General features: G+C 41.2%; 1 protein-coding gene and 1 long non-coding RNA gene across 4 annotated transcripts in view; one reads left to right on the forward strand and one right to left on the reverse strand.

The window, feature by feature from the left end:
* Positions 1 to 27,737, reverse strand: part of KCNH8 (potassium voltage-gated channel subfamily H member 8) — a 157,501-nt gene that overhangs the window by 47,859 nt on the left and 81,905 nt on the right. For both annotated transcript variants that reach the window (XM_082193317.1, XM_082193316.1), the window contains exons 4-7: positions 26,850 to 26,977; positions 22,002 to 22,242; positions 13,727 to 13,884; positions 7,444 to 7,648 (exon numbers count right to left, since the gene is read on the reverse strand). In XM_082193317.1, coding sequence (XP_082049443.1) covers positions 7,444 to 7,648; positions 13,727 to 13,884; positions 22,002 to 22,242; positions 26,850 to 26,977 — 732 coding nt within the window. The remainder of the gene's footprint in view (positions 1 to 7,443; positions 7,649 to 13,726; positions 13,885 to 22,001; positions 22,243 to 26,849; positions 26,978 to 27,737) is intronic.
* On the forward strand, positions 7,536 to 27,559 carry LOC309515595. Of its 2 annotated transcripts, XR_014212550.1 has the most exons (3): positions 7,552 to 7,656; positions 8,476 to 8,641; positions 26,889 to 27,559. It is a non-coding gene; the product is annotated as an uncharacterized lncRNA (long non-coding RNA). The 2 variants fall into 2 exon arrangements; XR_014212549.1 differs by lacking the exon at positions 8,476 to 8,641 and having other exon boundaries at positions 7,536 to 7,656.

Here is a 27,737-nt window from a genome sequence, read left to right on the forward strand (position 1 = left end):
GTTAGCAGGAGCAGGGACACAGCAATGGGAGCTCACCCCGTCGTGCAGATTCAAACTGCTGACCTTACGATCAGCAAGCCCAAGAGGCTTGGTGGTTTAGACCACAGCGCCCCCCGCGTCCCACAAAGAGGAGAATGAAGACCCATGAGAAGAATCCTGTTTATTTACTTAATTATCCCTCCCCCATCACTCTATGATTGGAGCAGCCTCATAAAATAAGTCACTGTGATTAAAAGCAAAACCTGTCCATCAAAGGGGAACATTCAAACATGCACAACCTCTCTACTTATTTCTACAAATTACTGCAAACCATATAAAAAACTCCACAACACACCAAGTTAATCCCCAATGTGATTCTGCACATGTGTGCTTGGAAATAAGTCTCATGGTATTCAATTGGATCATAGTCACAAGTAAGTAGGTCTTGAATTGCAGCCCCTTCTTTGAGCTTTATCTAATAAACACAAGATAGTTACACATTTACAGCGCTGAAACACAAAGATTCCAAAATAAATTTGCAATAAATCTGCCTGTGTATCAACTGGCCACTTAAAATATAGCACTAGCAGAGAATCCTCTGTTTAAGCAGACAGTTTAGGGTCAAAATGGCGCTGTGGGTTAAACCACAGAGCCTAGGACTTGCCGATCAGAAGGTCGGCGGTTCGAATCCCCGTGATGGGGTGAGCTCCTGTTGCTCGGTCCCTGCCCCTGCCAACCTAGCAGTTTAGCCATGCTGACCACATGACCCGGAAAAACTGTCTGTGGACAAACGTCGGCTCCCTCGGCCAGTAAAGTGAGATAAGCACCACAACCCCAGAGCCGTCCGCAACTGGACCTAACGGTCAGGAGCCCCTTTACCTTTTTTATCTGGAAGAAACTTGGGGCTGCCACCGCTAGACTGCATTTTCCATGGAAGTAGCATTGTACCAGCCTGTAGCACTATTAACTCCTGCTGTCACAAACTGCCATCAATTTAATTGGTCTTTCCCCTTGTTACTATTTGCAAAACATCAGGGTTGCCTTTCCCAGAATGTCAAAAACCATGTCAGATTTCTTCGGGATATTGTGATTAGCTTAAAAATAATGAGTTTCTATTCTTTTCTTTTCTTTTCAAACAATGCATCGTTTTATTTTGGATACTCGGCCTTTATAGTACACTGAAACTGTCTTAAAGCATTTCTTCGCAAACAAGTAAAACTTAGTCCTTGTTGTCACTGATGTAGTAAATCAGCATGTCAATCTGCATCTAGACCAATACTGCTAATTTACTTTGCTGGCTTATATTTTGCTGCCTAATTCATTTATATTTTTAATTGACTGACCTGTTTTAAAATTTCATGCTGCTTTCCTATGCTTATTTTCTCATTTTTAAATGTATTTTATTTAATGACTATGCAAGGTGCCTTATGGAGGTTATGCCCATAAATAAGAATGAAGATGTGTCTTGCCTATAAATCAGGATAATGGTGATGAACCAATCCTATGGTCCCTGGAAGGGTGTCTCGTAGGATTTGGTGGAGCTCTTTCTGTAGATGGAGAGGGAGCTATGCCCTCAAAGAGGAAAGTCAACTCCCAGAATTATTCTCTGCTGTCAGTGTTTCCACAACAAAGAGGGGGGAAACAGGGGCATGTCAGGTGTGGATCAATGGAGCTGTGGATCTATGGGATCTAAAGCCTTACCATTTCCCCAGAATGTGGGAAGGGAGAGGGTTACCCTGCTTTTGGGCTGGTGTATTCCTTTTTCTCCCATTTAGACCAATGGGATGAGATTTATTTTTTTAAGGCTATGGAAAGGTGGGAAATAAACAACACTGTCTGGTCCACTGGCACAAGCATAACAACAACAACAACAACAACAACAACAACAACAACTTTATTATGGCACCCACCCTGTAGAACACCCTCCCAACAAGACATCTGCAGGCAACACTGTACTGGGAAATTTTTAATGTTTGATGTTTTATTGTGTTTTTAATATTCTGTTGGGAGCTGCCCAGGGTGGCAGGGGAAACCCAGCCAGATGGGCAGGGTATAAATAAATTATTATTATTATTATTATTATTATTATTATTATTATTATTATTCATGTCTACTCAGAAGTAAGCCCCAGTGAGCTCCATGGAATTTATTCCAGAATTTCCACTTCTGTTAAAATTATTGAGAACAGAAACACTAAGCTAGGGCAGAGAGAAAGATCAGATACCTGCCAAGCATTTGTATTGTAAAAACTCAGCTGTGCTCTACTCTTTTGGGTAAAGTGTGACTCTGGGTGCCAGTTCTGCTAATGTATGGCAGCCTTCCTCTGAAGCGGTAACAGTGAAATTAAATAAAAGGAAGCCAGAAGTAGGTCAGCTACAGGTTTCCACGTAAGATTCTCCAGTTGCTATCCAAAGAGCCTGCTGCTAGTTTGCCAAAGGAAACTAGTTCCCTGGTTACAATGCAAAATGGGTTTTAAAAAACAGCAGAAAACATCACCTGCAGCCTCATTAGCCAAGGAAACTGACCAACAGGTTTCAGCAGCACTCGGAATATTAATATATTGGGCAAACTATCAGCACAATCCCTTTTAACACTGACAATTTCCAAAAGTTATAAGGGGGCGTGAGTCTTCAAGCTAGATCGCCCAAGGGTTGAAAACTGCCAAATGCGATTTTTCGCTTGCTTAGAACTGCTTTTTGCATCTGGCATTTGTGAGTTAAAAACGTTAATTCATGCTGAATACCATTTTTAAAAGAAAAGCTACGTAGGTAAAGAAAAGGCAGTCTCATCACTTATTTCTGATTGACCATAAAGTAGAATCTATCTGGTACTGAAAAGCGGGTCCAACATTTATGCCTGAACGGCTGTTCGGTGTGGTGCAGAGGCGTACCTAGGGTCCCTTGCACCCTTGGCAAGGAGCTATACAGTGGTACACCTCAGGTAAAGTACTTAATTTGTTCCGGAGGACCGTTCTTAACCTGAAACTGTTCTTAACCTGAAGCACCACTTTAGCTAATGGGGCCTCCCGCAGCACGATTTCTGTTCTCATCCTGAAGCAAAGTTCTTAACCCGAAGCACTATTTCTGGGTTAGCGGAGTCTGTAACCTGAAGCGTCTGTAACCTGAAGTGTCTGTAACCTGAGGTACCACTGTATCAGCACAGACTGAAAAATCACTTTACTGCAATACCAAACACTTTTGTGCTGCGGTGCAAGAAGGATGGGAAGCTTCTCCCGTGTTTGATCTTGCTGCGATAGCCAGTGGCGTAGCGTGGGTTGTCAGCACCTGGGGCAAGGCAAGTAATTTGCGCCCCCTAACCCGTGGATTTGCGCCCCCTAACCCTAACCCCCAGATGTTGCGGCCGGTGCGGCCGGCCCCCCTGCACCCCCCACGCTACGCCACTGGTGATAGCAGTGCTGTGGCACCATACATTCCATACAACATACACTCCATAGTTTGATAGGTGAATTTTGTGCCCCTCCTGGGCCTGAGCCCCCAGTAGGGGCCAGTTTTGCCAACCCCTAGCTTTGTCTCTGGTGTGGTGTGGACAAGCCACAGTCAGACTAGAGGGTGTAAACTTCTCCTCCCCTTTCCCCTTTCTTCCTGTTTAGGTGTGAGAACTGAAGAAGAAGAAGAAGAGTAGTTTTGGATTTGATATCCCTCTTTATCACTACCCGAAGGAGTCTCAAAGCGGCTAACAATCTCCTTTTCCCTTCCTCCCCCACAACAAACACTCTGTGAGGTGAGTGGGGCTGAGAGACTTCAGAGAACTGTGACTGGCCCAAGGTCACCCAGCAGCTGCATGTGGAGGAGCGGAGACGCGAACCCGGTTCCCCAGATTACGAGTCCACCACTCTTAACCACTACACTGCACTGGCTCTCTGAAGCCGAAGCTTTTCCCTTCCATTTTAAACTAACCACAGCTTGCTGTGACATTCAACACTAGACAAACTGTGCTTTGTCGTAACCATGGTTATTAAAAAAACAAGCCAACTTCAAGCCATACTATATGACATGCTCATCTTCTGCAAGGTTTCGGTTTTCCTTTGTGCTATTACTTACCAGCTGTTCAGGTTTGTCCCTACATCTGGAGCCTGCTGCTTCTTAGTAGCTATCTTTTAAAAAAAAAAACTTATGGGAGACTATTAATTCTAAACAGCATTTTCTTCTGCAAACTCTTATGATGCTTAAAAAAAATCAGAATCTATTGTTTCATACTGCCTTCCCCCCCTTTTCATGCCTGTTCCCTTACCACTCCAATTATATTAGTTACATGTGAGCTGAGAATTGTCATTTTTAAATTTATTTTACAGCATCCAGTAACTGTAGGTGTTTCATAAATAAAATATTTTGCAGGTGGGCATTGGCCTGAACTTTCAGGCTCTACTTCTGTCCAAGCAGCTCCAGGAGGAACAGTCCCATGAGCTCCTGTACTGCTTCAATGAAATCTTCCTCCATGTCTCAAAACAGTGGTTGCCTTGAAATTCCCAGACTGATGCCTAATTCACTCTGATGTCACATAACTTTCCTAAAGTATAAATCCTATTTATTATAATATAAATTCCTCATCAATAATACAGTCATACCTCTTGTTATGTTTGCTTCAGGTTAAATCTTTTCAGGCTGCGTCCTGCGGCGACCCGGAAGTACCGGAAAGGGTTACTTCCGGGTTTTGCCCCTCGCGCATGTGCAGATGTGCAAAATTACATCACACGCATGCGCAGAAGCGGCAAATCGCGGCCCGTGCACGTGCAGACGCAAGTTGCGTTCTGCTCATGTTGTGAACGGGGCTCCGGAAAGGATCCCGTTCGCAACCAGAGGTACCACTGTACTCACAAATTCCCTCTTACAAAAAGATGGCAAAAGATGGTTTTGCTGTTGAAGAAAACCCTACATGGAAATGCAGTCAAGCAAGGCAATCGGCATAACTGCAAATGCTAAGCGATCAAGAAGGTGCCTGAGTGCAAATATGCCTGTATTGAAATCTTGGCCCAGACACCAACCCTGCCCTCTGATCTCTGGAAAACTTCACCCAATAGTTTAGACCCTTGTTTACATGGTGGGAAACAGCCTTCCTGGAACTTTGCCCCTTCAGAAAGTGGATGGGAAGTCCTCTTGCAACCTAAGCTCCCTAGACATGAAAATGAGCACATTGGTAAGAAGACTAGACACAAATCTCTCTCTTTGGTGTGCCAAGTCTCCACAGGCAGGGAATTTTGACATGAAGGACTATCAAACCACGCAACACTCTCCTTGCACTAAACAGCAACACAGAGGGGTTGTACAACATGCATTTTCTAAACCTGAGAAACCAGCCCTAAGAGACAGATGGGCGCATCTATATGCAACAATACAGCAAGAGCAAATTGTGCTTCTGTTCCCCCCCCACCAAAAAAAGCCACACATTCAAAAAACTAAAGGTGTTGCATGTACCTGTATCTTGAGAAAGTAATATCAGAAGTGATCCAAAGTCAGTTTAATTTGCAAACATTCAGATGTACCAGATTTGCAGACTGGAATTATAATTCCAGATTTAAAGACTGACAGCTTTAGTTACACCTTTGTTACTGCCTTTGTTAGTTACACCTAAATAATGTAATTTGTTTCTGAGGAAGGAAAAAACTCATAACTTGAATTTTAACCGAGGTAGATATATGCCCTCAAGGATATATTCAAAATGCATACCCAGAGCTTCTGACAAGAATTTCTGGTGACCGCAGAAGCACTAATGAAGAGAATGATGAATGCTTCAGATTCCACTAGCATCAGCCCGGGAAAGCTTCCCAACCATTAAAATCTTTCTGTCAGTATTCTCAGAATATGATGTATGTGACGATAATGATCATGGAAAAGATTTTAGCCTAGTGGCTGTCTTGAGGACGCTGATGGAGCACAAGTATGCAACAATAAACTCTGTACAATTAGTACTGCACCGTTAAAATAGAAGCATGGGACCAAAGGTCAGTAAACTCCCAAGTTCCACCACTTATTGGTTCAAACATACTGAAGGTGGCACATGTAATATGACCTCCCTTCAAGCACAAAAACAAACCATAAAGCAATGCACTTTGGTGAGTAAGTGTAAAAAGCAGACATTTCAGTGACTGGAGAAGACAAAAGTAGGCTTATTCAAAGTAAATGGAATTAGTTTACTGCTTAAGGTAAGTCATTTCCTTTAATCATTATACACAAAACAGTTCTGAATTGGTTTTTATTTCTCTTTTAAGATGCTGCTGAAATTATAGCTGACAGGTGGGAGATTTGTTCAAGACTGTTGCACAAATAATTTATGGCAGCTTTGATGAACTCAAGGAAGACGCATCTTGACCTTTTGGCCTCCTATTAACCAGCTATCCACGGCTGTCCAGTTCTACAAGATCACGAAGTTCCAAAATATAGAATACATTTTGCAGCCAAGAAGATTTTCAGAGTAATCTGCTTATTGTCTGCACAGATCTAAATAGCACTTACATATACGTCTAAGAACTCAGAGGGAATCTCTTTCATAATAGACCTCTCTAAACTATAAAGAATTTTAAAATATTATTATGATCTGCCCTAAGCCCATAGAAAATCAGGACCTAAAATTGGTGTTGAAAATATTAAAGAATCAGGTAACCAAAAGCACTGTCAACTCAAAATTAATTTCATTTTCTCCAAAGGAAGTACGGAATATGGAAAGTGAGGAACAAATAATTAGTCTAGAGAAAGAGATATACTCTATATATAAAACCAGTAGCTATACTTTTGCAAGCAAAGAACTGAAATGCATGGATTTTCAGGAGATTCCTTTTTTCTTTTCTTTTTTACTGGTCACCAATCCTGCACATTTGGTTAAAATGCTGTTTCTTTTTTTAAGTTCATAGAGGTAATGCACAGAGTCCTTGGTCAATGGAGTCAAGTTCTCATTGCCAGCGGAAGATTTAACCTGATGAGAAGCTCTGAGAAATGGTTCTCAGGGAAAACAATGGGGCTGAAAAGTTCTCAAATTTGAGAAGACTGTGCCACAGTTCTTATAAATCTCCTTATAAGAAAAGAATATGTGCTTAATAAATTTAGTTTAAACCTATACAATATATTTAAATTACAAATGATCTGGAAGTTTTTGTAGTCTTACTGGTGGTTGGCTGATGTCAGTGTCATTATTTTATACACAAAACCTTTATTTTAATCAATCAGTCAATCAATCAATCAATCAATCAATCAATCACACACATAATACACCAGGGTGAGGCAGTAAATATTGCCATCACTCTCATTTGGTTTTGGGAAATGTTGCATGAAACTAATTCAGAGTGAGGCAACATTTTCCTGCCCTCACTCTGTCCAGTGGGTTAAAAAGAAGATTGTAGAAGCCAGAAGTTTACATCATACCAAATCAATTTTTGTGCCCCCCCTTAAGTTGCAACATTTTGATGTTTTAAAGTATAACTTTTCAGTCTGTGAGGGGAAATAAAGCATGTACCTATGTCCCAAGTGAATGGTTTTTTTTCCATCTCCTTCTTTCCAATGACATACCAAATGCAAGCCATCCAATGAGCTAACAACGCAAACATAGACATAAGAAGTGTCAGAACGATAGTGCTGTGCTGGGAATAGCGATCCAACTTCTGAAGAAGACGTAAAAGACGCAGCAATCGTACAGTCTTGAGAAGGTGAACGATGGACACCTGAAAGGGTGAGAAGGGAAAGTAATATTCAGCCGTCTTTCCATACAGGAAAGTGCTTCAGGTTACTGTCTCATTTCTATACTTTTCTGACCTTACAGCTCTATATTTTTTCTATATCTCTTTCTTTTTTACTAGGCCCATGTACTTTGCAAGAAGTGAGGCTATCCAAAATATTACATGCAAAGTATTAAAGAGTTCTAGGTGGATTTTCTTTTCTTTATTTTTTTAAGCAGCATAAGGTTTCTTCAAAAGTTAAATGTTCTGTTTAAATTTTTTTAAAAGCCCTATACCACTGTGTTTTAACCAAACAAAAACAAGTCCCAGAGCTCTTCAGAACTCAACATTTTTGTTAGCCTCATTTTGTGAGCCTATTGCAGGACACAAGCACCAGAAACGAAAAGCCAGTCTGAAGCTACATGTTGTTTTTTAATGTATAAGCAAGAATGTACACCACTCCAGTGGCGTAGCGTGGGGGGTGCAGGGGGGGCCGGCCGCACCGGGCACAACATCTGGGGGTTAGGGTTAGGGGGCGCAAATCCACGGGTTAGGGGGTGCAAATCCATGGGTTAGGGGGTGCAAATCCACAGGTTAGGGGGCGCAAATTACTTGCCTTGCCCCGGGTGCTGACAACCCACGCTACGCCACTGCACCACTCCAACACCTCTTGAAAGTGAATCCCCCTTCCTTCCCCACAAAAAGCCCCTGGACCTATTTGTCTGCAATTTGGCAGGCTAAATCCACTCTGAAGAGGCTTATGTGCCTGTTAATTTTACCCACATTGGACAAAACGGGAAAATATTACAGCAATTTTTGGTTTCCCATTATAGTGAATGAGGAACACAGAACTCCATTTTAGGCAGAAAACCTTGGAACAGTTCAAAGTGTGGGAGAGCAGAGAGACTCAGAAACAGATCAGAATTATTTAAAAACACACAAGATGTGCATACAAGGCAGGTCTTGGTGCCCATACACATCCCTGGTGAATGCATGAAGGTGAGTTACATAGTCAGGTTTGGAAAACCTGAAATGCTTCTAGTTATATAATAATAATAGGAACCTAAACTTCTCGGGCACTATAGAAAGATTTTTTTTAAATGTGTTTGCCCTCAGGCTTACACCCCAGCAGTGTAAACCTCTGCATATTAGTGTTATGAGTTTGTGGGTGCTAGACACCCTAAATTCCTGAGTCCAGTAGGTGTTAGAATTTCATCAGTGCTTGGAGTGTTAAGACTGGGTGACAGACCCACATGCATTAAGCCAGCATGTATTAAGCCCACACTGTGTGTATTAAGTTGTGCTAGACCAGGGGTCTGCAACCTTTAAGACAAAAAGAGCCACTTGGACCCGTTTCCGAAGAAAAAAAACCTGGGAGCCGCAAAACCGGGAAGGTGACATTGGGACGGTGCGTGACTAACGCACACACCGCCCCCATGTGACGTCACAGCCAGTACAGTGCCTGCCACAGTGGGGAGTGTCAGGGCGCACAATGTGCCTCCTCCCCTCGCTAGTATCGGCCGCGGAGCAGCGGCAAAGGTGTAAAAGAGCCACATGCGGCTCCGGAGCCGCGGGTTGCAGACCCCTGTGCTAGACCCAGCTAATCCTTTAATTAAGTCAAGTGTTGGGCACTACTTAGGTTGGCTAAGCTTTCTGCACGAGGTGACAAAGCCATTAAAAGGACAACGCATCAACGGTGGTTAGGGCCCCTCCCTCAGCTCCAAGTTAGTTTGAAGATAAAGCCACAACTGAGAGAAACTAGAGCTAGAAGCTATGTGAGCCAGCAGCTTAAGAGTAAGGAGTTATGTGACCAGGAGGCGCAAAGCAGCGGGAGAGAGCATGATGTTGGATCTCTGCTTGGAACCTAGGATGCGCCGATGGAGGAAGCAAGACTCTCTTGAAGTGCTGATGTTATAAACCCTTCCATCATTGGCCCAGGTTGTACATATGTGTATCAACTTTAAAAGGTAGCTCAGTCGGTAGAGCAGGAGACTCTTAATCTTAGGGTCTTGGGTTCAAGCCCCACATTGGGCAAAACGATTCCTGCATTGCAGGGAGCTGGACTACATAAAGCTTGTGGTCCTTTCCAACTCCACAATTCTATGATTCTATGATCATAAAGACAACACAGTCTCTGCTGTACTTCATCCCCAAAAGGTAATACAGGTAAGCCTGCCTGGAGCCCCTGGAATTTCTCACAATCAAAGATTGGGGTGGTGTATAACGCTATCAGATGTTAAGTCTCATTGGCTTCAATGGGCTTTACTTCCAGGTCAGTAATGTAAAAAACACACTACAAAAGGGGAAAAGTTTGGGGAGGGAAGACTAAATCCAGGTACAAGGCAAAATGGCCACTGAGAAGACATCTCCTTTAAAGGGAAGTTATATCAGTTATATATACTTGAGCTCACATTACATTTTTCTATGATGGATTAAACAAAATCTCCATTTTTTAAAATTATGTGATAATAATAGGTTTGCAAATGAGTGTAATAAATCATGTGTAATTATTTCTCATTACTCATTCCAAATGTTTTTTTTCTCCCTTTAGGAGTGTTCGGTTTGTCACTGTAAGATCTGAAATTCATATACAGAAGTTATATTTTCACAACTTAGAAAGACAAAATGAGGAGTCAGCACTCCTACTCTGTGCCTAGCTAAATTTGATTATTCACGTATGCAAAGCCAGCCGAATTTCACTTTATAGCTAACTGATTTAGACTAGTAAGGGTAAGCTTTTCCTAGCAACTGCAAGAATCTGCACTGCTAAAAACCGCAACGCTAAAGCTAAAAAATGTGGCTGGAGAAGGCATGGCAAGTAATACTTGCCCAGTATCTATCTATGGGCCACGTGCTGCTGGGCAAAGGTGTCCTGTGCTTATTGGGCCCAGAACAGGAATTATACCTCACCCAACAACAACTTTATACTTATCTCTCACCCATCTGATTGGGTTGTCCCAGACATTTTGGGTGGCTTCCAACAAAATATAAAAAAAACAACACAGCAAAACACCAAGCATAAAAAAACTTCCCGATACAGGGCTGCCTGGGTTGAGGTTTTCCACTGCTCCACTAGAGAATTTCCAGCTGCACCCTAGACATCCACAACATTTTTTTACTGCACAATTTACTAATTATATAAAATGATCCTAGCTCTTCTTGTGATCAGAACTTGCGTGCTTTTGAACTCACTGAATGCAGAATCTAAAAGGAAGAAGGATTTATAGCTCCCTAGCCTTGTAAGAGAGAAGGAGTGCTGACCTCTCCATGGGTAGAGATCAGTTTAGCCACTGTACCAAAGTAAGCAGACCTTGTGTGCTCTTAGGTATCTCAATGCTTTTGAAATTTCAGACTTCAGCCTAACTGCATGCTGTCAGAAGGCTGTACAGTCTTCTCCAGCCTCTGCTTTAACAAAAACAACAAATGAAAGTACATCCCCTGTGCTAATTATTGCTAAGGAAGTATTCTGTTAGATGCTTAGAAATCCTTCATGTCACAATCATAATTAAAAATAAAGAAGTCTCTATCAGCATTTGTTGACTCCTTTACTCTACATATAAGACTGTCAATTAAATAACAATCCAACAATTCACAAGGCTTTCATCTGTATCTCCAAATAACACCCCCCCCCCAAGTAAAATCTGGATTTATGAAACTCTGAATGCATGTGCAGGAAATTCATGGCCGCCTAAGGCAGAATAATTTTCTGAGTAAATCAGCATCGTTGCATTGTGCATAAAGATCTTTAGAGACAGGAGAGTATTAAGGCATTAACGAATAAAAACTTGAATTCCCCCTAATCTACTCGTTTGCAGAACTGAGTTAACATCACATAGGAACTATGCAAGTATCCCACTTTTCAGTAAAACATAGTATATTATTAAAAAGTCAATGTACATTGCAACCTAAATTAATTTGGGGGGGGGCGTGTTAGAGGCAAAATATGAAAAAGTTTAAAAATTAGTGTGGGTAAATAACTTCCTGAATGGGTTTTTTTGTACAGTCTAGTGAATGTTCAGATGCATATCAAGATTGTGGCTTAATGGGTTTTGACTGAACTGACTCTCCCACCCCAAAGTCCCCCCCTAAAAAAATGCTGATGAACCTTGGAACCTTCACAAGCTTACATCAACTTCCCAACATCTCTTGGGGTGGGGATAACTGATGCAAGAAAGCTAACTGTGTATGTTTGTGTGTATAATTAAAATTATTAATTCTTAAGTTAGTTGCCACGAATATGTTCCAGTAATTCCATTACCCCCAAAATAATGGGTAGCACACTTGATCTCATAAGCATTTTCAACTACCGTACTTTTCTGTGTATAAGACAAGGGTTTTTTTACCGTAAAATAATGTTAAAAACATGCCTCGTCTACAGATAGTGAATGTGGGTGACGGGTGATTGGTTGCCACTACGAGCAGGAGCTTGTGAGTGGTGATTTGGTGTGTGATAGTTGGTTGCTAAAAGTTCTGCTTTGGATTTTCTGCTGCTGCACCAATTGGTTGGGTGATAGGTTGCTGAATTAATGTCCGCTGTGGATTGGCTGTCACTGTGGCAATTGGGCGTTTGATTTCCGGCTGCTGCTCAGAGATGCGAGCAATTGTTAGTGGTCAGCGTTTTTAAATCTGGTTAGTGATTTTCGGCATCCCTCCCCCCAACCAAAAAAGATCAACAACTCTGGGCTATACTCCTGAAAAAAAGCTCAACAACTCTGGGTCATCTTCCCCCATTTTCTTAAATTTGAGTCCCCCAAAATAATTTGAGTCTTAGACATGGGTGATATACACGGAAAAATACAGTATTTTTAAAAGCAATATCCCCGCCCCCCAGTATTTCTACTTGTCTTACATAACTCAGGGCAGGGCAGGACCTGTGACACCCTTCCCCATCTTCAATGTACTTGAACTCCAGCTTCTACCAGCATGAAGGATGAAGGAATTTGGAAATCAGAGTTAGGGGACCACAGATTCCACATCTGTGTGTGAGTAGAAGATTGGCCCAAATTCCCCTTAGACATTTGTGTTTTGGAAGGGTTTCTCTGAACATAGTAAGGTAAAGGGACCCCTGACCATCAGGTCCAGTCGTGACCGACTCTGGGGTTGCGGTGCTCATCTCGCTTTATTGGCCAAGGGAGCCGGCGTACAGCTTCCGGGTCATGTGGCCAGCATGACTAAGCCACTTCTGGCGAACCAGAGCAGCGCACGGAAACACCGTTTACCTTCCTGCCAGAGCAGTACCTATTTACAGTGGTACCTCGCAAGACGAATGCCTCGCAAGACAAAAAACGCGCAAGACGAAAGAGTTTTCCGTTTTTTGAGTCGTTCCGCAAGACGACTTTCCCTATGGGCTTGCTTCACAAGACGAAACGTCTTGTGAGTTTGTTTCCTTTTTCTTAAAGCCGCTAAGCCGTAAATAACCGCTAAGCTGCTAAGCCGTTAATAGCCGCTAAGCCGCTAAGCTGCTAAGCCGCTAATAGCCGCTAAGCCGCTAATAGCTGTGCTTCGCAAGACGAAAAAACTGCAAGACGAAGAGACTCGTGGAACGGATTAATTTCGTCTTGCGAGGCACCACTGTATCTATTTGCACTTGACGCACTTTCGAACTGCTAGGTTGGCAGGAGCTGGGACCGAGCAACGGGAGCTCACCCCGTCGCGGGGATTCGAACCGCCAACCTTCTGATCAGTAAGTAATAGGCTCTGTGGCTTAACCCACAGTGCCACCCACATCCCGCTGAACATGGAGAAACTTAAAAAAAGAAAAAAGAAAAAAAGACTACATGTGCATGAAGTACAGCAGACTTTATAGTTCCAGAGGATTCCCCTCAGTTTGATACCTAAGGTTTTGCTTTAACTGCTACATTTCCCCCCACAATTGCTTCTTCAGCACTTCAAAACAAAACACTTCATGTACTTGGGAGAGATAAAAAGCTGCACTCGAGGGTACAACACACACACACACACACACACACACACACACACACTGGCCCTGTGCTTTTCTTTTGCCTGTGAAGAGCAATATTTTCATTCACAAAAGAGACACTTGAGAACCGTAGAGATAAAGTGGGATAGAAAGGCCATACTCACCACATTGACATTAAAAGCATAAAGCAGGTCAAAAGGAAGTGCAGCAATTAAATCAATGATGAACCAGGTAGTCACATAGTGGATACAAATAGATCTCGCTTCAAATATTACTTGGCCAGACTTGCTGACGTACGTTGTTCGGAAATTTAAAATAATATCTGCTTGAGAAAGAAACAAGTTGTCAGAGGCTGCTATTTTTTTTCCTTTAAATGATAAGTAGAGGGCAAAAAAAAAAAGAACAATGCTCTTCATTTATTTCACAATAAAAACCTGGGAGGGAAACACTTTTGGCAAATATTTTTCAGATGTTTAGCAGGCCACTCCACACAACACAGTGAAGACTTGCTCAGAGTGGAAAAGCTGAGTCAACTGAAAGTAACTGAATGGTGAGAGATGGTGGGAACAAATCCAAGCTAAGAATTACAGCGTGGTGACTTGCACAGTTTATGTGTTTCTGTATTACAGTTTATGGCTGCATTGCCTATTGCCATGAGAAATGCTTTTGATGTGGCATGCTAGAGCATGTTAAAATCCAAACAAAAGTTCAGATTCTGGCAGTTGTCTCAATTATTATCATGTTCCAGAAGATGAGGACCATATATTGCCCTCAGGCATATAGCTCTTACTGGTGTCAAGGAGAACATTGCTCTAACATCCACAGAATGTCAAAAGAATTTTGCTAGAAGCTGCAGGTCCTAGCATTATTTTATTTTCCCTCTATCAAAAACCTGCGCAGAGTTTATATAATGCTTTGCTTGTATCTGACCATTTCAGTTCATGTCCTCTCAATCAGAAATTGCATCTCCGCAATTCAATTTGCACCACCACCCCCCCCCCCCGTAATAGCACCCATGGACCAGGCTGGGCAGCAGTTGCCTTTTTCTGCGATAACTCAGAATGCAAGAGGTTTTTTTTTTTAAAATAAAAATCTGTTTTGCAAAATGTGTGTGTGAGAGAAAGAGACTGCAATGTACGGCCTCTGAAAAGAAACCATGAGAAAAATGTTGTCATGCTGACGTTGGCTGAAACATCACACGCATTGCTATTTTTGCCTTAACTGCAATACCATTGATCTAGAGTCATTTGGCACTATGAATCCCCTGGATGTGCAGCAGGAGCTCTGCAGACAGGAAACTCCACAGGGCAGTGTGAAGTCCCTGGTGTTAAGTTGTGGGTGGACATATCAGACGACACAGCGATTCTTCAAACAGCTCTTGTTTATTCACAGGCCAGAACAGAACTGAGCTGAAGGGTTCAGCCAGCCTGCTTATATAGAGCTCCACTAGAACGCAACAGTAACCATTTTCTGTAACTATCCAATCACGGAACCTCACTTTCGATCCCTTATTTGCATATGTGGACCTGAGTGAAAACTATCTACAGTATCCCCCTGCTGGCCCAGGGTGAGAACTTCAGTACATAACACCTGGTAGTGACATGCAACTATCAAGAGCTATAGCTTGGCTTCTGGGTACGTCACAGTCTATATCGCCTGTGAACAGAAACCATACATCTGGAGGACCACAAGGACCTATTGTCTTTAGGCATTTTTTAAAAAAAATACTATAAAAATATGAACCATGCTTTAGCCATTTTTTAACGTGAAAATGTCTTCAACTTTGACAAATCCCCCCCACAAACTTTCTAAAGTAAAATAATGCTAATCGTTTCCACTTTGGGTTCTTAATATAATCTAGTTTATAAACTGGGGACCATATAACTCTCTATCACGGGTAATATCAGCAGGGGAAAGAATTTGCTCCAGTGAGGCACGCCCGTGGTGCCAGACTCCAATTTGCACACCAAGGTTTTCAAGGAAGACCTGCCATGCCATCCCTGGATGCGACTGAAGGTTCTGCCTAGGTCATTAAGCTGGAGATAGATGGGCTGTTTTAGCTTCTGTGCTCAGAAGTGTGCAAATATCATCCTTGAATGTGCACATGCAGCATCTAACGCTAATATGGCTTGTGACAAGCATGTCAGGTTTCATAATTGCTTTTTCTCAGCCCTCCTTCCTGATTTGCTTATAAATATACATAAGATCCTAGTTCCGTTTGTGGCCAACTATTATGCCTGCAGAGTGTTGCCACTAAAGAGTTTCTGATGAAAAGCAATCAAAGCACTGGAACATTTTCACTGGGCATATTGTTCTTCACCCCTTTGACTTTTTACTCAATCAGGCAATTCTGGCAAATTTTGAACTTTTCTTCAGCAATGGCTTTCCCCCCTACATTTTTTTCTTGCTGTCACTGAATAGTCATTATTCTACAAAAGTCACATCCAGAGAAGATTAATTAGGCTTTACTTCCCGACCTTCTAAAAGCTGCACATTTATTTAATTGGTCTCATTGCTATTTGTTTTGTTTTATTTTTCAGACGCTTAAGATGTGGTGACTTTGACAGATTTTCCCATAAAATTTCCACAGTAAAAAAAGAAAAAGAAAAAAGCACCCCTAAGTAATAATTTTCAAGTTTAGTTCTTAATTAAACTACAGTATTCCAGCCTGCTTAGAAATAAAATTGGGGCAACATTCAAAGCCTGGTTTATCAATCAGATTAAACCTACAAATCAGGAGCACTCATTCATTACAAGGAAAGGGAGAAAGCCGACCATTCCTGCTGAGAAGAAATAGATAAATAGCCACTTTGGTCTGTTCTAGTAATGGAAAACATGACAACAGACCTAAACAAGAGATTAGAAGATAGCTATCTACTTATTGAGCTACCATGATTCAGTTTTCTAAATGTAAAAGCCAACTAAGAGTCACAAAAAGTAATTTATTATTATTGACCTATTTCAAAACGTATATAGAATGTGATTATAACTTCACTTACTTGGGAGTAAACCTCATTGATTTCAATAGACCTTACTTCTAAGTAGACATAGAATCATAGAGTTGGAAGGAACCACAGGTCATATAGTCCAACTCCCTGTGGAATGACCCTGAGATAAAAAGTCTCATGCTCTACTAACTATAAGTTATTTTGCCTGCATGGTTAGGAGCTATAAATGACTCGGATTAAGGAATTGATAGGATGCTCATCAAATTTGCAGATGACACCAAACTAGGAAGAGTGGCTAATACTTCAGAAGATAGAATCAGGATTCAAGATGACCTTGCAGAACTGGGCTGAAACTAACAAAATCAGTTTTGGTAGGGGCAAATGTAAGGTTCACCTGACTTGACAACAGTACACGTGAAAAGGATCTAGGGGTCTTAGTAGACCACAATCTTAACACGAGTGAACAGCAAAAAAAAGCTAATGCAGTTCTTGGTTGCATCAACAGTAATGTCCATATCAAGGGAAGTAATAGTATAATTCTATTCTGCCTTGGTCAAATCCCATCTGGATTACTGTGTCCAGTTCTGGGCACCACAGTTTAAGGAGGATATTGACAAGCTGGAATGTAGGCAGAGGAGGGTGACCAAGATGATTACGGGTCTGGAAACCAAGCCTTCCTTATGAGGAACAGTTGAGGGAGTTGGGCATGTTTAGCCTGAAGAACAGAAGTCTGAGAGAAGCTATGATAGCCATCTTCAAATGTCTGGAGGGTTGTCTCATGAAGATGGAGATAACTTGTTTTCTCCTGGATTCAAATTTACAAGAAAGGAGATTCCAACTGAACATTAGTAAGAACTTTCTGGCACTGAGTCTGGCAGTGGAATGGACTACCTCGGAAGGTGGTAGACACGCCCCCCCCTTCATTGGAGGTTTTTAAACAGTGCTTGGGTGGCCAGGGATTCTGTAGCTGCAATTCCTGCAAGGGATTGGACTAGATGAGCCTCAAGGTCCTTCCAAACTCCACAATGCTATGATTCTATGGTACCCACTTCCCTGTTTCAAAATGGCGCTCTCTCTCTCTCTCTCTCTCTCTCTCTCTCTCTCTCTCTGTGTGTGTATTCCTACTTCAAAGTCCACATTTGATTGCCCACTATTGTGATAATTATGTTCCTGAAGTCATTATGTTCCTGAATAGGCTGTGTTCCTGCACTTATGCTCCTGAATAAACATCCATGTAATCTGAAACACGGAAGAAGGGAACATTCATAGAAATTATAAGGGATTATAAACACTTTCATTGTTTCTGCTTTCTTCCTACTTACTAAGGCTTTCAATCTACAACAATTTTTTTTTAAAAAAACAAACAAACCCCAACAGCCATAATTTTATTAATCTAGATTTCCAAAAGAGAGCCTACAAAAGAGAACCATAAAACAAATATAAAACAGATCAAAAACATCAGAAACAAAAGCTTTTTAACTTCTGCTTTTAAATCTACGACGATTCTGAGCTTTTTAAATACTCCTGTGATGTGGATTCACGCTGAAACCCTTGACCTCAAAGAAGTTGCTCCAGTAAAGTTGAGTCAATATGGTATCCAAAATGGCTATCCTTTTTGGACAGCACTCTTTTTAATTCTTTTAAGTGATGTTTCCCCATTATTCAGCTATGATGATACAGACAGGTGGAGTGGAATCTAAAGCCCTTCCACAAGGTAAGCAACACATGCGGATAAAGAAAAACAACTACAAAATCGGTTTCACATTCATAGGTAATTTTTAACGTATCATGTTTCCTAATAGTGCATGTCTCAGGCTGGAAAACGGGGGGTCATTTTGAATCAATCCACCCATCTGCATTTTCTAAAATTCCACCTCACATTAAGTGACTTGTGAATGCCTTCCAAAAGTTTAAAAGTTCCCATGTTAAATTCTGGCAGATCTGAAATAATTTCTTAACGTTCCATAAGACTGTCATTGTGAGATACATCTCAAATTGCCTAATGAAAACATGTTGATCTGGAAGGTGGTAAGATCAGGGATAGCACAGTTGCAAAAGGTTGGGCAAGATTATCTTCATGGTTCCTTCCAACTCTACAGTCCTATGATTCTTTGATTCTATAAGCCTATTTTGCATTATAAATGTACATGTACCAAGCTACCAAAGTTAAAACACTGGCATCTGTCAACTAGGCCATGCACAGATGTTGAATGATTTAAAAAACCTCTGCCTGTGCATCTCTTCTGTAAGGTCCCCCTCTCTGCTGACTCTAGCCATCGTAATTGCTTACCTGCAGGCCTCAGACTTTATTGTCTACATGGCCTGACAAGGCAATGAAATTTCTGACGTACAGCCATTCAGAATTATTCACACAGATACAAGGCAGGCATGAGATGCAATAGTATCACAGACAGAAAGAGCTGAGATGAAGAATGTCCATTTCTTTATGTCCTTGTCATAAATGCCATGAAAATGGGCATGGATGAATTAATGAAAGCGGGTGGTGTTAAATTGTTTCTCCATGTGGCAGAAGAAATCAGTGGTGGGTCTGTATATCTCAGCCAGTAATTTCTTATTCTTTCTCTCTGTGGCTTCAGTTAAAAATTAAGGTGACTCCCATCGTTGTTGTTTTTTCATAGCTGCTCTGCACAATAGCATATTTCCCTTAAAATACTCTAAAATAAATTCCACTAGCTTCCCTGGGACTGAAGCAGCCTTTATGAAGAAGCCGCCTTAATTATACATCAGATCAATAGTGTGCGTATTGGACTTTGAGCCTTCCACTCAAAGAAACATTTCTCCAAATGCTATTGGTAGCTGCTCTGAGTTACTGGGAGGAGAGAAAGACACAAAACAAATACACCCCAAAATTGGGGGGGGGGGGATCTAAGTGGTAGAGCATCAGTTTTTAATGCAGAAGGCCCCAGGGTCAAACCAGGCATGGCATTAATTTCAAAGAGCCCTCCCAATTTTAACTCTAGTTAAGACATAATGAAATGTTACATCAGCATAGGCTTAACTTCATTATCCTTCATTGTTATTCTCTATTTGCATAGCAATAACAACAACCCTAGTAAATTGTATGCACAGCAGCCCAGCCTGGTGTTGTACAGGGAAGAACACATCTTTCTACACCCTGTACAAGTTATGTGTACTGGAGAATAATATATTAGATGGATAGCATCTGAGGCTGGTGAAAGAAGGCAAATTCTAAGGCATTAGTCAGTGATGGATTTAATGGATGAATTTGTGAATAATGCAGCTAATTCTCTCAGTTCATATCAGGTGTTGATAGGAAATGTGAGGCGCTTGTTTTTTTTAAAAAAAGTAAAACCTAGTCATCAGAATTCCGAATTCTACCCTCAGCCTTGGTTTGATATAGAATGTAGGAGAATGAACTATTCTTAAAGGTAAAGGGACCCCTGACCATTAGGTCTAGTCGTGACCGACTCTGGGGTTGCGGCGCTCATCTCGCTTTATTGGCCGAGGGAGCCAGCGTACAGCTTCCAGGTCATGTGGCCAGCATGACTAAGCCACTTTTGGCGAACCAGAGCAGCACATGGAAACATCGTTTACCTTCCCGCCGGAGTGGTACCTATTTATCTATTTGCACTTTGATGTACTTTCAAACTGGTATGTTGGCAGGAGCCGGGACCGAGCAACGGGAGCTCACCCCGTCGCGGGATTCGAACCGCTGACCTTCTGATCGGCAAGTCCTAGGCTCTGTGGTTTAACCCACAGCGCCATCCGAGTCCCTCCCTTGTAAAATTCTTACTCCCTAGTAAAAGCAGCTAGAACTATAACATTAAATAAATCAGATAAGCTATGCAGCATAATGGCTAGAATGCAGAGCTTGGATGTGGGGTAATACATGTTCATTCATGAAGCTCATAGAAGTCATCACTTGGAAGGACTGTTGTCAAGGAAAGTCAGTGGTAGAGCATTTGTTTGCATTCAAAAATGTCACTGGTTCAATCCCCAGGATTTCCATGTTAGACTGGGAAAGACTTCTGATCGAATCCTGGGGAGCTGCTGCCAGTCTGTGTAAATCATGTTGAGCCAGATGGACCAAAGATAGCTTCAAGTGAGTTTAATCCACTTGTGGCTCTGATCACAGAGTAAGGGTTTCCATAACTACCGTCTGACCCTTGTGCAAGTTTGCCTTGATATACAAACATCAAAAAACACAAGATCTACCCACTCTGGAAGAATGGCAGATGAAGGTGATGGACTACATGGAATTGGCGGAAATGACTGGCCGAATCCGAGACCAGGGAGAAGAATTGGTGGAAGAAGACTGGAAGAAATTTAAAGACTACTTACAGAAATATTATAAAATTAATGAATGTTAGAATGATGTCAGAATGAAGTTAAGTGGTTTTAGCAGTAATGTCATAAAGGTGCATGTAAAAATGGATGGTTAATAGGTGAGAATCTAAAGCTATAATATATTAAGTTAAAGGACTAAGACAAAAATAAAGAGGGAAAGGGATTGCTGAATTAACCGATTGAACTGGAATACAAAAAAGGGAGGTGAGAGGAGGTCAGGAAAGTAAGGAAATGAAATGTAAGATACGGAAGGATTAAATTTGTTTTTAAGTGTTTTTTCCATTTTTTTTCTCCCCCCCCCTTTTTTTCTATATATTGTATTTTGTATGTTTTTTCTCTCTTTTTTCCTATATTTTTCCTTGTCTTTGTTATTTTTAATTATGTAATTTTTTTGTTTCTGAAATTTTAATAAATATCATTTTTAAAAAATGATATACAAACATCAAGCTGATACCATGATTCACAGACCCCTTTCATAGTCATGGACCCTGATCATTTTGTAATTGAAGTCGATGCAATGGATAACTTTCAAAAGGAGATTTGGGATGTCCCTGAAGCCATACCCTTAAAGCTTGAATTCCCAAATATGTGAGGCTTCTCTGAAATTAATCAGAGGGAAAGGTGCTCTGCATATGCTCTAAAGTAGGGAAGGGATGGCTTAAAATGCAAGTACACCAGCTTAAATGCCTTGTCAGTCAGTTAGTGATGCCTGGTAATTTGACAGGCATCTATCATTTGTACTTTGTAATGAGCTGTCCAGAAAAACAGAAACAGTCCAATATATAATGATGACTAAAGATGGAAATCCAAGTGGCACCTTCACTCCCCCTTCCCCTGCCACAATTTATTATTCTTATTTTCATCAATGGATCAATTCCATTCACCTCTACTTAGCCGTTAAGTCCTACTGAATTTAGTGTAGCTTTCTGCTAGGTTAGTGTACACAGGATTACAGCCTAAATCACTAACTGCTTCCCTTTGATGGCACAACAAAATATGCTGTCTCAGACGGTCTGTTTTGCTCTGCCTAACAGTATGGTCAGCCATGCCAGAAAATAAATACAGATATTTGAATGCAGCATTATTTCTTCTTGTCAAAAACCTATAGTTATTTTCAGAGCCATGAAATGAGCAAAGTGGAAAGAGAAGAGGTGTGTCTTACCTATGATAAAAAGAATTTCCACTGCAATGTCACTGACAGTTGTGCTTCGGGTTGTAGATAGATCATCGTTGCCAATAAAGCAAACATTGTAAGGTACAGTCACGGCAACATAAAACGTCGCCAATAAAATAAGCCAGTCCCAGCCAGCTTTGAAAGTGCTAAAATGCAAAAGTATGAATTTCGACTTTTTTGCATCTGAAACTTTGTATTCTGGAAATGCTGGTTTATCTACAAAAACATTCTGGAAGGGAAAGAGAGAAAGAGAATCAATATACAATGCATCAGTTCTTATTTGACAACTAATGGAAAACTTTTTGGTAGTCTTACAACTTTGTAAAAGCTGCCCTCCCCCACCCACACATTGCCCACCAAAGCTAAATTTGCCGATATTGTTCCTTTAATCCTCCTTCCATGGGTTCAGCATAATCGCACTTCACATTAATGTACTGCAGGGTTATTTTAACCGTAAGGGAGGAGAATGGAAACACTTTCTGCCAGAAATGGAAAGGGAAAATCCTCGATGCTAACTCAGTAAAGAGGCCAAAAGTGCTCAAGAGAGCGGCTGTTGCATTATAAATCCAGAGAAAATGCATGGTGCTGCTCCTGAGATGTGCTGTTACCAGCATAAGCTGGCATTTTCAGTTTAGCTACAGCCATTTCTGAAGCATCCATTACAGAACTCTTGACCTTTTAAACTGACTGTTCATGTAATAATTCTTGGCTGACTTGCCCACCTCGGGTATTAAAAAATAATGCTTGGCAATACAACACTAAAGCCATACTTTCTGTCTCTTTATTGTCGTAGCTGCAAAAAAAGGGTAAATCGTTTTGTGTGTTGTCGTTTCAACTGTAGGCACTGATGTCAGAGTACTTTGCTAAGTATGAACACAATCTAACTGAAGTTAAGTAAAGTTTAGTAAAGTCCCAAGCTTTGCCCAAGTAGGTGGTAAGTTAGAAAACCAAGCCTTATGAGGAATGGTTGAGGGAGCTGGGTATGTTTGGCCTGGGTAAGAGGAGACTGAATGGAGATATGATAGCCATCTTCAAATATCTAAAGGACTGTCACATGGAAGATAGAGCAAGCCAGCTTTCTCCTGTTCTGGAGCTTAGAACCCGAACCAGCAGATCCAAGTTACAAGAAAGGAGACTAAACAACAGGAAGAACTTTCCGATGGTACAAGCTGTTCAAAAGTGGAACAGATTCCCTTAGAAGGTAGTGGACTCTTTCCTTCCTTGGAGGTTTTTAAGCAGTGTTTGAGTGGCCATGGATGCTTTGCAGGGGGGTTGGACTAGTAGTCCCTAAAGGTCCCTTCCAACTCTACAATTCTATGATTCTATAATAAAAAGAACAAGGATGGGGATGGTGCTTCCTGTGGGAGTGGCATGCTGATTGTAGAGCCCAGAAAACCCAGAAATAGGTTGTCTGGAGGCAGGTGACCAGTGGCTTTGAGACTTCTGAATCTAAAGCCCTGTGAGTTCCCTAAAGGGCTCCTCAGTGACACCAGCCTGGAGCTGGCATAGCAAAAAATAAAAATAAAAGCCCACCAGCACACTTCCCATCCTGGCTGGTGCATGTTTAACAGAGTTTCAGATGTGGCAGTGAATCTAAAACTCTCTGCCTTGCCCTGCTGCTTTCTGATCTCAGGGTGAATTGTTCTGCTCATCTCATAAATTCCAAGGGGTGGATTAAGCATATGTTTACATTATATTATTATTTTCATCAGAAAATATTAAATACACTTAATATTTACATATTAAATATCAAGCCTTTCTTTCCCAGGATCATCTCACCATAATTAAAAATTAAAATTCAGAGAACAACAAAATACAAGCTCCAACAAGCTCCGGGCTCAATATACCCTCCATTTGAGAAGTGTACTACAAGTCATTTTATTACGTTCAATGACCAGTATTAAGAGCAAAACGCCAATTAAAATTTTGTGGAAGCTGAAAACAAGATAAAATGAAATAAAATCACATATACATAAAAAAGCAGTTCTGGGTGGTCATTTATCTGTCAGAATGGAAAACCTTCTGGCCTAGAAGTGTCCATTGATCAATATATTATATATTATACTAATATATAATGGGTGCTGATCATTATATGTCATATTTTGATTGCTGCTGCACAAAATTTGTGTGTTATGGCAGGATTTTTATCAAGGAGCAACAGAGTGGCAAGAAACTAACCAGAGCATCCAGTATATTTCAACTTCTCAGTCATGCAAGCTTTTAAAAAAACATTTTCAAGACATGAACTCATATGGCTTCCTGGTTTCCAAAATGTCCTTCCCAGCTTGATGTGGATTAAAACAAGCAAAACACGAGTACAGGACAAGCAAAAAGTGGGGACGCAAGAGCAAAGTAATGTGTTAATCAATGCACACAATTAAAATTGTATCCACTTGTAGCTGAGATTGCATTAGGGCATCTTGTAGAAGCATTAGTCCAAAGGTCTGGTGGCAAAAGAAACCAGCCTACAAAAACAGTGTATTTAGTGTATTTTGTAGGCTTACTTGTCAGCTGTGGTTACCTAGAGATGTGCATCATGGAAGCCTTAGCAGAGACTATGATTGCAATTAAAGCACAAGAAGATCGATTTATGTATTCTACCAAGCTACACACATCCATTTCAAATCCAGGGAGAAATCTCCTCAGCTTCTAGGTTTTATTTACAACAGCAATGATTTGATTCAAAGTCTTGCTGCCAATTAAAAGGAGACTGAAAGTAATGAATTACTAAAAATACCTCATGCTTTAAACTTGCAATGGCAATATGAGCAACTGTGCTAAAACATTCCAGTTCTAAATGCTGCTGCCCTGGTTCAGGGAATGTGTATCTTTCCAAACTGACATGCATGGTGAAAACTATTTTGTGCGTGTAGCTCAACAGTTAAAGAAGGAGGTGGGTGGGAAGAAGGCAACCTCCACAAGATGATGAGCAGCCCAGCATTTGGGAGGAAGGGTGTGTAGTATGACACTGTCTCTTTCCATAGCACACAGGCATAAAAAATGGGAGAAAAGCAAGTGAAATGTTGAATGCTGCAAGAGTATCTTACGTCCCTTTTCAGAGCCAAACTGTATATGATGCTAAATGTATTGTTAGCCATCATGTCTATGCTTTTAAAAATAAAATAAAATAAACAAACAGCCCGTTAGAAGGTTTAACTCTTTCCTCCCTCACTGTAGTCCAAATTAAAATTCCCCCCCCCACACACACACACTCCATGGGAGTGGTAGCTTCTACTGGTACCAATGGGACCTTTCCTTCCAAGCCTAGTAGTAGGCACAGGTGGGGGGCATTGTTTTATTAGGACGTTGATAGAGGAAAGGATCAAATCTGCTCTTCAATTGCTAACAATGCACTCGCCCCAACACCTGTGAAGAGGACTCAAGAGCCAGTATATTATTCAAATATAACGCGAGATGATCTGCAAATCAAGAGCCAATTAATAAGTGAGGGCAAGGGAGTTCATTCATTGTTTAGAGGAGAGCACCCCTTTTATCATCCCCTGAGCATGCCATTCAGTGATAATAATTATTATTATATTTATTTATACCCCACCCAGAGTGGCTGAGGTACAAAAAAATATTACAATACAATAGTCTGTTAAACATTAAAAGCTTCGCTAAACAGGGCTGCCTTCAGATGTCTTCTAAAAGGTACTTCATTAAGGGTACATCATCCCTCCTTCTTTCTAGATGAGCCTTGAGGAGTGAGGACCAAACATGTACAAAAAAGCATTCATCCAAGTGTCCCGGCCCATCCCTGTAGACACCCTGAAACCACTTCCCCCTAGCCTGGGGCTATAGTTGATTGCTCCTATGAACCCACAACCCTATAATTCCTCAGGGTGGCATAGGATTTCCTCTTTATTTTCTCAGCTGCCTTCACTGACCACCCAAGCTTCTACTTGTTTGGCTCCACCCAACCACAGATGATCTAAAAGACAAGGAGGGGTTGGAGTAGCCCTAAAACTGGCCTGGTCCACTCCCCCATGATTGGCCACCTCACCCCAGGTCACATATTTGCCCCCCCCTTGGGAAATTCCTTTCAGAGTCTCATTCAGGTAAGGGGTTGGTACAGCAATTTCACTCCTGTTAATAGTGGGAACACCATTAGTATCGCATCTAGTTTGGCTCTCAGAGATGGACTCTGAACCCACTGTATATGAAATGGTACCATTCATATGAGAGCACGCCTCTGACATTACCGGAGGTTACATTATCTATGTGAGTTCTACACATCCCTAGGCTGTTCCTACTTAATATGGAAGTTCCTCCATATGAAACTTTTGCAGAATACTAAGGAGGTCCAAAGGAGTTTCAACAATACTACAACATTTCTAGGAGAAGGAAAACAATCAAATTCCTAACACAAGGGATTAGGGTATTCTGAATTGGCTCAAAATCCAGAGAAGCTTGGAGATTGTGTGCATCCAGCAGGGAAATTCCTTATCTACTACATTAGAATCAGTTTTAAGAACTTTGCTAGAGAAAAGAAAACATAAAGAAGCTTGCAGCTGTGAAAATGAATGGCATTGATCTGCAAGCTTATGTGTCACCTATATGAAAAGCCAAGTTCCCAGACAGCCTCTATTGTGTTCTGCCCTTGTCTTGTAATATAGCTCAATTCATTCTCTATAAAAATATTATACTGGCATAGTTTTTTTGCTTTATATATTGACCTTCCATATTGCATTATTGAAAAGAAACTTGAGAGCAAGAACGTACTACAAATAAAATTACAAATGATTAGTAGTACCCATTAGCGAAACTCTTCTGAGTTAAAAGAAAATTCACTGTACAAATAACCACACAAAAAGAAGCTTAGTGCTCTACACCTACATTATTAATTTTTAATTTGTTCTTTTCTCTTCTTTGTAGGTGTCCAGAGATGTGATAAAGGACTGCTCTACTCCGTCTGCGGGCTGAATCAAAATGTGATCCTGCTCTCCCTCTTCCTTTGAATTTTTCTGAAGAACAAAGATGAGACAATATTAAACAATGCAGACAGCACTTTGACTTCTGGACACTGAACCACTGCTATTTCAAGTTTCACCACTTTGGCAATCAAAGCCCCAGATGGCTGTTTACTTGTTTTGTTTTGTTTGTTTTGGTTTTGCTTCCTTTCCGTTTTAAAATTGAATTAATTTTCATAGAAGGCACCAACCCTAATTCAACACAGAGAGACACTGTGGTATAGTGGTTAGACTGTAAGGGTAGAAGGGAAGGGGGAATAATATGGGGACTGGGAATAGGGAAATGGAGTGAGCAATGGGAAGAAAGAGGGGTGCTGCAGGAGTCGAGAGAAAGAGAGTGCGGGTGGATTTGGGTGTGGGAGAGAGAGGGGGAGGAAAAGGGGGCGCGGGGGGAAGGGGAGAGAGAGAGAAGGTCTACTTGGTTATGCACACAAAAGTTGGATCTAGTGAAATGAATTCTCTTGAAAATGCATAATTGTTTTGCGAGGTGCCTCAACACACCACCACCGCTAAATCACAGGCCACATATGTCCCCCATGACTGAATCATAAAAGTCACAGATCCAGTGCTTTCTAATATTCCCATTGTGTACTAATCCTTATAGATCCTCCAAATTTTGGACACCCTCCCAGTCCTTATTGGCTCCTCCAAACCACCATCAACTCAGAAATCACTTCTGTGTCCACATATTTATTCTCCGGCAGGTGGGTAAATATGATTCTGTACGGAATCATATTTAAGTATACAGCTGATC

The sequence above is a fragment of the Podarcis vaucheri genome (genome assembly GCF_965113315.1).
Source record: "Podarcis vaucheri genome assembly, chromosome: 12".
NCBI classification, from domain to species: domain Eukaryota; kingdom Metazoa; phylum Chordata; class Lepidosauria; order Squamata; family Lacertidae; genus Podarcis; species Podarcis vaucheri.